Genomic DNA, 11977 nt, shown 5'->3' with positions numbered 1-11977 from the left:
TAGCTATTCACACATTAATATGCAGTCTATCTATCATGCAAAACCTTGTCATTTAAACATGAAATCAAGGTTATGTAAAATGAGAAGCTCAAAAAGTTGCATTCTACCCACAAATTCGGTAAACCTAAATGGAAGAGGGAATAAGATATACTGGTACAATTATTAACAATTGTTTTAAACACAGTAGGAAAAGTAAAAGTAATCTATATCATGGCAAAATTTTGTTTCAAGAAAGAAGAAATCTAATATATAGTGTTTATTTTCCACTTTTTATTATATTTATCTATAAAGCATAACCAGATCTGATCAACAATATGAACCAAATAAGAATACAACAAACTGATGGACTAGTACTGTTCCAAAAATTATAATTAAGTATCATTATTTATCATGCAATGTGTAGCAATATCCATAAAGTTATCTAGTTCAAAAAATTTCTCATTAGCTTAATGTGCCACAAACCATAATTCACTTCTTCTTTTCTTTGTTTTTTAAAAATGGTTGTATTTAAGAGTTTTGGAACAGACACTATGTATATATCAATGATATTTCTAATATTAACAAAATAAAAAAATAACAATAGAGTCAACAGTATAAACTTACTACTGGGTATATCTTATACCAAACTCATTAGAAAGTAACTCTAGCATCATAATAACTATTATATATCTCTGAGTAATACTGTACACTTAGTTGACAACTGTAAACTCAGTCTTAGAGTATGCAACCAACGCAAAATTTTAAATTAAATTACAGATGTATGCAGTATGGTACAATTCTGTATAGTCCGTCTTAAACCATTTTTTCAACATCATTCAATTTCTGTTAAACATTTAACTAGAAATTCACCAAAATATAATACCTTTTTTTTTCTAGCTATGATTTAAAATATGCAAAAAAAAATTATGATATCAAATTATAAACTTGTTTAAGAAACAGTTGAAAATGCTTATTTACAATCTTATGACAAATAATAAAAAAAAATAGTGAAGACAATCTTCTGATAATTGAAAATAAAATGCTTCTTTTTGAGCCATCATATTATACAGCTGATAACTTCTCTTACTGTATTACAATGGTAAATCATTAGATAAGGGTAAATAACTCTTAACAATCAATATTAACCTCATTTTAAGCCTTCAAACAATTAAAACAATAAACAGATATTTTATTCCTGCGATTTTCAAACTCAAAACAAACTTCAATGTCATATGATGTAACCCATGTAACAAATGTCATTGGAAGTAACAACTGTGACCTTCTACAATACTAACTACATATGCCTAACGGCTTGACTTCATTTTATTTTACCCTTTCAAGATGTACTTTAAAATATGACTGAGTCAATGTTATTCCATAGTTGTAAAGGTTTCACTAAAATTTACCTCCTTTTCATTAACATTCAAGAACAATTCCTCTACAATTGGATAAGTCAGGCAAAGATGAAATGTTTAGGACATTTTCTTTTAATGTTCTTAATTGTCTTATGTACACTAAAATATTTATCGTATATTACTATAAGAAAAGTGTTTGTGAATACGATCATGTTAAATCAGCCTTTGATGTATGGACTAGTTCTATATACCAATATGAGCTTGTTATCTGGAAATACTACTCAAAAAGTATGACAGGAGTCTGTTAAAATGACAGATTAAGTTTTTCAAGACATGTAAGTGTCATTGTTTAAGCAATCAAGGGACATAACTCCTAACGACCAAAGTGAAAATTGTCATATCAAATTTGAACTCCAATTTGTCATTAGTCACGACATATTAAAATTTGAAAAGCATTGGTTGAAAGGTTCATTAATTATTTTACAGATACAGCTAGAAACGCCTGCACAAAGACCTGTCCACCCGCCTGACAACCCCAAATCCATAACCAGATGTCCATAAAAAAATTAGGTCAAATCAATTAATATTTATTTTGATATTAACATTTTTTCATTTAAAACAAAGGCACCTTATACAAGTGTTACAATATATGCAAGAATAGAAATAGAAATAGAAACTGTACTAATTACCATGGTATATCAAAAAAATATGAGTCCAAAAAACAAGGAATTTATTACCCTATTCCTCATGGAATAAATGTTTGATGACTGTTAAAGTTGTATTTCAAACTTGACAGAGTCAATGTTAACATGCAATGTGCTGCACAATATGACAAAAACTAGAATGTGCATTAAAACTATAAAAAAAAAACATGTCAACAATGAAAACACTCCAAAAGAAAAGAAAATATAAAACTGATATGTTTTCAAAATGTGGTTAAAGTTAAATATATTATTCATGTATTAAATCCATTTTAAAAGTGAAAATCATCAAATTTTAAACGTAACATAAATAAGTTATGTTGAAACTTTCACAATGTTTGAAAAAAAAACCTATCATATTCAAGTTATACCAATAACTAAAGACACAAATTTGTGGATGGAGAACAAAAAATACTGTAGGGTTCTAGTTGCTCTAATGATTTGGTCACTTTCAACCTTTTCTTATCTAAAAAGGGCTTTAAAGAGCAAGAGGATAAATTTTCCATATCAAAACAAATAAACTATCAGTCACTATTCTTAAAACTGCCATCAAATTTTCTGAGCACTATTAGCTATAAAATGTAATTCTTAAATAAAAACCACCTCAATTTATTCTATTGCATTACATTTTCATCAATTTTTGTATAACTGAATGGATCAGATAATCTTCTTTTTTCTTTTAAATTCCTATTTCTTCAGCACTTTGAAACACTTAAAATATTTTCTATAATTTCTTTATATTAATAAGTTATAAAATTCTAATGGATAAGGAAACAAGATAGATGTTAAGTTTCATTATATTTTCAAAAAAAACTTAAAAATCGATCAAATTTAGTAACTAAGCTAATCTAAGGACACTACTCCCATTTTCAACACTATCCTTGAGTGACTGCAAGCTTTTTCAGATTTTTTTTTTTTAATTGAAACATCTGCTTTAGTGGATACTCATCAAAGCTTAGCTGACCTATAGTTTCAGAACAGAAGTTTTAAAACATATATTGGTTGGTGACAGGGTAATAAAGCAAAGATTTTAGGTAGAAATTTTAGTTTCTCCAGCCATTTTGGAACAAATTAACCTAGTGGTTTTACCACAGGATTGTTTTGTCGAAAATACCTAACTAGCTCTTTGAAGCATGTATTTTAAAGCAAAAGTAAGAGTTGCACTTCAGAAATTGCAAAAACAAAACAATCAATAAAAAACAAAAAAACAACAAAGAAACAAAATAAAAACAAATGCAATTGTCAAGGAGTTTCAAGTTTTTTTAACAACAGAATATCAGTCAGTATTTTACAAGATGAGAAACATTGAGCTGATTTTTTGGGTGAAGAATTACCAACCCAAATATAAAATGTATATTAGTTTTTAAAACACACTAATATTGATATTTTCATGTCCTTTTTTCTAACCAGAAATGTTTAACTTTAAAAATAGTGAAAAAGAATACAGAACTTAAGCAGGCTTTTGACATTTTTAGAAGAAGAAAAAACATCATGTTACTTAATATAACACCTGAAATGTAAAAATTTCATAGCTGAACCTCTTAGTCTTTTCTTATATATTTGGTTTCTTATTACTTAAAAAGTTTTTAAAAATGCACTTATAAATGTGAATTAACACAACACACAATGACGATCAAATACCTATATATGTTACTTACTTCAGTGACATAAACAAACATGTAATTCAGTAAAACTTACAAATGATATAAACAAGGTTTGTAATTATTAAGATCTGGATATTGAAATTATTTTTAATAATGATCTAGCAATTTATTCTTTCAGCATTTCAAAAATCCTCTTAGTAATTCTGGTACTAGGCAAAGTGGTCCTGCTTACATAAATATAATAGAGCAAAATACTCCAAGGCAATCATGACAATAGAAAGCTTATAAATAAACTTCCACTTTGAAGCCTCAGTTTATTTACTCATCACATTAGAATGTATGACTACATTCACAAGTAAAATTTTAAAATTGCTCTCAATGATGTTATATCTTTAATACATTTTTCAAATTCATAAGACAAAACTGATACTCATGACCAATACAAGAGAAAAATTAAACACTACATGTCCTCCTCCATTGAGAGAGGTAACAACTGTTCATATTCAACATTTAAAATCAAAATCAAGTCAAGCTGTCACTTTTTCCCACCGTAATCACAAACAATACAATTTAAATCAAGCGACTATATATAGTGAATAATTATTTGGTTATATTAATTATTATACTATATATCTATGTAGAGACACTGAACAAGCACCATGTATAACTTATACTGAGGTAAAATCTGTTAATAAAATATCTGAAAACAACTATATTGGTCTGACCAATATATAACCACACAAAAAAATGATATTGGTATACATGGCAATGAAAGATCTGAAGCAGAACTTTTAAATTAGAGGATCTGAACTGACATGCCAGTTTTGATTCAAAGATGAGTATTACCGGTATAGGAACAAAAGTTCACTTATTCTATGATGCACTGAAATCAATATTATAAGCCAAGCCGTTACAAAAACGCAAGTCATAAAAATAATTTTGCAACATCCATTCTCCTACTAAATTATTGTTAGTTAAGAAAATGCATTTCAGGCTTTAAGTGCAGTTTCATTTGAAAAAAATTGAGCCCATCATTGATAATATGCTTGTTCTCCAACCCTCATATCATTTCTTACGACCAATTGGTTTCATATCTTTACTTTTGTTTTTGGGAGAGGGGAGGAGAGAATCCAGTCTACAAGACTTTGACCTATTACATGAACAATTTAGCATCTGAAGGAAGTAAGGTACACGAAAAATATGTCAGATTAAGTATTCACTGTAAAAATTTAAGAAAGTCCACTTTTGAATGTATGAAGTAAAATTACAGTATTCAAATCTCATTAAAAAACTTGTTAGTGCAATTCTTAACAGGAAACAAACATTATCTTTATTTTGTCTTTAAAATTTAGGATATTTCAGAAAGTAACGATGTTTTGATTTTCTTCAATGGACAATACATGTGTATTAATACATGTTAATTATGGAGATTATCTTGAAATGACATAGAAGGCTTGTTACATGTATGAACAACTTGGCAATATGTGGTTGTGAAAATTTGATTCAAATATGCTGAAAAACACAAATCACAGGAAATATGCAATTATAGGCAAAAAAGGTGCCATTCAGGACTTCTTGTGGTAACGCACTTCTCTACGATGTTTGTGACTGGAGCGATTCTCATTTGAATCATTGCTGGAGTATGAGCCGCTACGATGCTTTCTTCCATTACTATTGTAGTGATCATGGCTGGATCTTCTGTGCTTATGCTTCTTGTTACTCTTTCTTTGACCATCATCACTCTCAGAATCAGAATCAGATGCATGTTTTCTTTTCTTAGATGAGCTTGAAATTGTGGCTGGCAAGCGTGGAGCATCATCTAGAACTCTGATAAGAAATAATTCAATAATCAATTAGTAATGTTAGTTTTTTATGTACATTTAAGTTTTCTTATTGGTGTTGCCCAAATATTTGTTATAAGTATTTTTCTATCCTGACAAGCAAAAAGTCCTGGTTTAAAGTATACATATGTGTACATGTAGAAGTTAATAGATCACAACCTAAATAGGCATAACCCATTATTTCACCAACTCTTTCAAGACAAGGAATAATTGTGGTAAAGTTTGGTTTAAAGTGTTCAAGGTTTTATAGGGAAAATCTTTATAGGTACTTATCTGGTCTCTGCTTTTCATCCGATGATACTGCAGGGGAAAGATACAATGTATGTAACAAAATGCACATGTTACATAAATTTGCTACTTGAACTAGAAAAGAGCAGTAGACAAGAGTGCACACGCTGAAATGTTTCGCCTTCTTTACTAATCATTGATATTATGTTGATAGTCCTAAATATAAAGCTTTATTACAACTGTCACATAAACTTAATATTAACCAAGTAAACTAAACATTGACCAATGAACCATGAAAATGAGGTCAAGGTCAGATGAACCATGCTAGGCAGGCATGTACAGCTAACAATTCTTCCATACAACAAATATAGTTGACCTATTGCTTATAGTTTAAGAAAAACAGACCAAAACACAAAAACTTAACACTGAGCAATGAACCTTGAAAATGAGGTCAAGGTCAAATAAAACCTGAGTGACTGACATATAGATCATAAAATATTTCCATACACCCAATATAGTTGAACTATTGCATATAGTATTAGAAAAAAAGACCAAAACTCAAAAACTTATTTTTGACCACTGAACCATGAAAATGAGGTCAAGGTCAAATGACACCTGCCAGCTAGACATGTACACCTTACAATCATTCCATACACCAAATATAGTAGACCTATTGCTTACAGTATAAGAAAAACAGACAAAAACACAAAAACTTAACTATAACCACTGAACCATGAAAATGAGGTCAAGGTCAGATGACACCTGCCAGTTGGACATGTACACCTTAAAGTCCTTCCATACACCGAATATACTAGACCTATTGCTTATAGTATCTGAGATATGGACTTGACCACCAAAACTTAACCTTGTTCACTGATCCATGAAATGAGGTCGAGGTTAAGTGAAAACTGTCTGACGGGCATGAGGACCTCGCAAGGTAGGCACATACCAAATATAGTTATCCTATTACTTATAATAAGAGAGAATTTAACATTACAAAAAATCTTAACTTTTTTTTCAAGTAGTCACTGAACCATGAAAATGAGGTCAAAGACTTTGGACATGTGACTGACGGAAACTTCATAACATGAGGCATCCATATAAAAAGTATGAAGCATCCAGATCTTCCACCTTCTAAAATATAAAGCTTTTAAGAAGTTAGCTAACGCCGCCGCCAGATCACTATCCCTATGTCGAGCTTTCTGCGACAAAAGTCGCAGGCTCGACAAAAAACCAATTTTGGAACTCTTTCAGAAGGAATTTTGGTTAAGATTCCCTAAACCAAGCTTGACCTGGCTTGTCTTGGCAAGCTTATTACTTGGCAAAATGAAAGGATGGACATCCCAAATAAAATACAATAAAAGAATACTTAGTACAGTGCTGGGCCAAATAATCTATCACAAACTTTTAACATGTAAAATAAGGTATGCCAAAGTTTCAAATTTCAATCCATGGACCATGTTTGATTTGGCAGGGTAAAATAATCTTCATGGAAATCATGATCAGATGTGCCAATGTTAATTTAACTGCATATCAAATATCATTGAATAATCATTAGTCATGTTAGTGGTCCCCTTAAACTGACCTACATTTGTAATAACAAACTTCGATAATTAAACTAAGCAAAAGTTTTGACCATGACTAATGGGACGAGCCAAGAAATTTGTTTTGCATGCACACGTATAAAAATTGTGTATATACATGCATATACAAGTCTAAATTGAAAACAACGTTCAAACCTATGATTGCGTTGGATAAAAACCACAATTTCTATACGTGTGCATGCAAAACAAATTTCTTGGTAGAGGGGTTTAAATACAGCACAAACAACATTTTCCAAAAGACCAAAAAAAGTGAAAAAGTATGTTTTAGCAAAACGCATTTGACAAGCAGGTCAAACAACGGATGTTCTTAAACCCTGCTGACTGCCATTGGTGATTGCCAAATAAACAGATCACCAGATGTAACAAAATGGATCTTACATGTAACTATTAATTTAATACCAAGCAGAAAACAATAAACTTGCGGAAAAGATGGTATACGGCCGCAAACAAAAGGTGCAAAAATTAGTACACCATATCCGGATTTCGACAATTAATGTCTCTTCAGTGATGTTAGGAATCGAAACGGTATTTGGAATGCCATATAATTTACCTCAATTTAGGATAGACTCTTCAATTTTGAAGAGTCGGAACAGGATGAAGGGATCATATAAACCCGAAAGCAAATATAATACAAGCCCAAACGAAAAAAAATATAAACAAGTCTAATATATTTGTGTGTAGTGTTATGGAGTAAATTATAAAGCTCATTAGGCTTGTGTTTTGTAGACTGCTTATAGATTATTAACTTTAAATGAAGCTTTCATAGTAAGAAAGTTTGGAATCAGTATATAAAATGTAATAGTGTGGGACCCAAACTCCTTGTGTGTACTGTGGTAATTACTGTAGTCCTATGAAAATAAAACAGGCTGCACTACTAAATGTAATGTGACATGTGGCGCCACAAAACTACAGTAAAACCATTAAGCTCTATGTTCGTCCTAAAATGTATATGTCTAGTCAAACTTTAAACCTCTGTTAATTCAAGGTATATCTTGTCAGATCTGGAAATTGTTTTTGTATAATGCAGTTCTACATGTACCTGTAATGAATGGACCTTATTTGCATTGAATACCATGGCCAATCAATCAAAAAAGTACATATCAAATTAATTATGTAAAGTATAAGAAAATGTTGAAGGAATCAGTTTAAAGTTTTTTGACTGTGCATCCTAATGAGCTAATAAATACAATGTCAATATTTTGTATATGTGTACAATGTATATATAAATATTGTGTAAGTAGCATACCTTCTTAGAATGACAACTGCTCTTCTCTCTTTGATATCTTGTGGTCTGATACAATGAGTGATTTCGTCTGCAGCATAACCACTGAAAAATGAATGTAAAATCAGAAGAAATATCTCACTATATCTTTAATCAATGTGGTACTGCACTGTATATACTATGTACATTCATGACATTTACATGTACATAAAGAATGCACATATATATGAACAAATTTTCCACAAGCATGACAAATGTCTTACATTAAAAAAAAAATTGATATTTTCTAACTGAATTCTAGCATATCATTCTATTACATACATGCATGTTGGTTGACTATTTAAACAACACTAACCCAATACTACAAACCAACTTATTTTCACAGATACTGTTTTCAACCTTTTCAGCAGATTTTGCTGCTAACTATATTTGTGATTTTCTAACTTTGTTTCTGTATTTATATGTGACGTATAAAAGAAAATATATCCTTTAATAAAAATAGATTATTATCTAATGAAAATGATATTTGCAAATCTGGACCCCCCAAATAGGATCAAGTAAAAATTAAACATTAACACACCCAACAAAAATAAAGTACCACAAAACAACTGTGACATTTACCTTCAAAACACATGATTTACATGTAAACAAAATAGTTATAAGGAAATGTTTTACAACTCTTGACTAAAATCAATTGAACAGATACACATATATACTTATTAATGTACACCATTTCTTTTCAAAGGGAAATAACTCAAATCAATATAAATCATATAACTAGATATCACTGAGATGGGAGCCATCTCTGTGGGCACACAGTTGTCAACTTCCTAGGTCAAAGGTCAAGGTTAAACTTGCACATAAATTATGACACACCCTCTGGTGTTGGTTTATATACATATCAAGTATAAGCTTTGAAATCATAACGGTTCTCAAGATATAGAGCGGACACGATCTTTACCATAGGACATGGGGTTGTCAACTAAAACCAAAGTTTTTGACCTTGACCTTTGACCTAGGAAGTTGTACATACATTATGACACACCCTCTGGTGTTGGTTAATATACATGTCAAGTATAAACTTTGAAATCATAACGGTTCTCTAGATATAGAGGCTAGCGGACACAATTTGTTAAGGACGGACAGACTGATCACTATAGGGCGTCCGCCATTCGTCAGGGCCCTAATAAATATCACTTTTGGCTACTGAAAGGTCTTCAACTCAACAACGAAAAAAGCTAAAATCGTGAAAATTGAAATTGACCTTCATTTAGTCATAGGAAACAACATATCTAAATTTGAAAAGATTTTGTCAATGCATTTTCATGTTAATGAACGGACACTGTTTGGCAGCTGGGCGACTGTTATTTGTAATAACAGCATAAACATTGATAAGTGAATCTGTGAGCTACTGCTCACTAATGATACCCCTGCCCCGCTAAGAGTATAAGGTAAACAGGAAGTTGTTGAGTGATGAATCTGAAAACGCATCACACGGTATAGCTGACTCATATAAACCCTGAAACCAAATTTCAGAAATCCTTGTAATGTAGTTCCTGAGAAAGATGCGACGAAAAATATTCATGGGACTGATGGATGGACAGACAGACAGAGGTAAAACAGTATACCCCCACTTTTTTAAAGCAGGGGTACAATGTATAAATACAAGTTACATATTTTACTCTAACATTTATACAAATGATTTAGTCAGTTTTGTAGTCGGTACACAAAACAGCAATTTATTTTTGTTGAAGATGTTCCCCTTTGGAGGATTTGAAAGTTGACACCTACTTTGTATACGAGTCTCTGAATCCTATAAAAGGATATAAACATGTATCATCATTGTTAAGGGTAACATACCTGAGCAAAGTTACACAGCCTTGTCCAACTGGTAAACATAATATTGGCTCTGTTGTTCTGATTGGTCGAAATGAAAACCTACAACCAAAACACAAATAACTGTCACTGAAAAATGACACTGAAACTATAGGTCGATCAAAAATATGGATAGGATCGACATGTGAAACAATACAACCTCCAGGCATGTAGTCATTGATAACAGCACTATTTACCCAATCCTTTGGAACTATATTTGCAGCTTCCAGTGGACTAATAACCAAGTCATATATCCATTTTGGTATTTCATCAACTTCTCCTTTTGGATATAACCTTTCCATCCCTGGACCTTTTCTTTCAAGCTGAGATCCATACGTGTAACCCTCACCAAAGAAATACTTATTTCTCAAAGGCGCTCTATCTAGCGTATGCTCCTTAAACCCACCCTTTTCACCACATTTTACGACTAAGTCAATCTTGTTTTCGATTTCTAAGCATTGCTCCTGATCGAACACACGAATCTGCTCGATCCCAGAATGAACTTTACGTAACTCGCGTTCTCTTTCTGTTTCCCCTTCATCCCTGATTTGAGATTTATGTTTGGAATAGGATTTTGAATTGTTTTTGTCTTTATCTGATTTGTGTTTCTTTCTCTTTTCACAGCTGTTGTGTGGTGACTGTAACTTGTGCCGTAAGTCTTTATAAACTTCGGCCATTTTCTTTCTTTTGCAAAATTTGTGGTCACACCGAATACCGAAAACAAATAACGGTCAACAGTAGAACGCAACCACCACACTTAACCAAGTGCAGCGATACTGAGAATTAGGAATCAAGTTTAGAGACCTTTTAAGACAATTATGGTACTAATAGATATGAAACTACGTACTTCATACAGTGCTGGCAATGATTTCCTAAAAACATGTTTTTAAATAAAGATATTAGTTAAAACAAGTAAGAATATGACATATTCAAGTACACCTTCAAGGGTGCGCTCGACTTTAATGACATAGCACGAGGTTTTTGGATTTAACGGTTTTTTAAGACTTTGTAAACAGTAAATGCTAGCACAACATGGACAAGCAAGTGAGCCATCTATATTAAAATGTTATATCGAAAATCTCTGTAATAATGTATGGACTTTCTGTAAAAATCTTGGCTTGATTTGCCACCAAATTCCCATTTCTATTAAATCCAATGAAAAAATAAACATTTTTGCTGTGAACGACGTTTCCTCCCGTATATTTACAAAATGGCATGTCTCTTTCATTCAGTATGTTTGTTGTTCTGATATTAAATGCACTTTGAAAATGTCGTAATATACAGGCCTTTAGAAGGGGTCATATATAAACCTTAATATTACTAACGTTCTTGGTAAAAATGCAGACACTCATAGATGTCATTCTAGCTTGAAAAATACTCTGTTTTGTTGCATTAAGTGTTATATAATCATCGGTGGATTAATCTATGGACAATATTACTAACCGTGATTGGAAAATATAGTTTGTCACGTGATATATATGTTCCGGACCATATGAGTATTTGGACCATACGCGTATGGTCATGACCATATGGGTTTACTCATATTGTCCGACCATACGCGTATTGTC

The 11977-nt window shown here is 31.6% G+C and overlaps 1 protein-coding gene across 1 annotated transcript; it reads right to left on the bottom strand.

Annotated features, from left to right (window-relative positions):
* Window positions 1-248: 248 nt before the first annotated feature.
* On the bottom strand, window positions 249-11104 carry LOC127708706 (RNA demethylase ALKBH5-like). Its single transcript, XM_052213825.1, has 3 exons — window positions 10395-11104; window positions 8559-8639; window positions 249-5466 (listed from the first exon to the last, which is right to left on the bottom strand). The coding sequence occupies exons 1-3, from the start codon at window positions 11084-11086 to the stop codon at window positions 5205-5207; spliced, it is 1035 nt and encodes a 344-aa protein (XP_052069785.1). The 5' UTR covers window positions 11087-11104; the 3' UTR covers window positions 249-5204.
* Between the last annotated feature and the right edge of the window lie 873 nt (window positions 11105-11977).

The sequence above is a fragment of the Mytilus californianus genome, unplaced genomic scaffold (assembly GCF_021869535.1).
Source record: "Mytilus californianus isolate M0D057914Y unplaced genomic scaffold, xbMytCali1.0.p SCAF_7, whole genome shotgun sequence".
Taxonomy (NCBI): Eukaryota; Metazoa; Mollusca; class Bivalvia; order Mytilida; family Mytilidae; genus Mytilus; species Mytilus californianus.
Note: the sequence above shows the minus strand (reverse complement) of the source record. Positions and strands in the feature narration are given on the sequence as shown.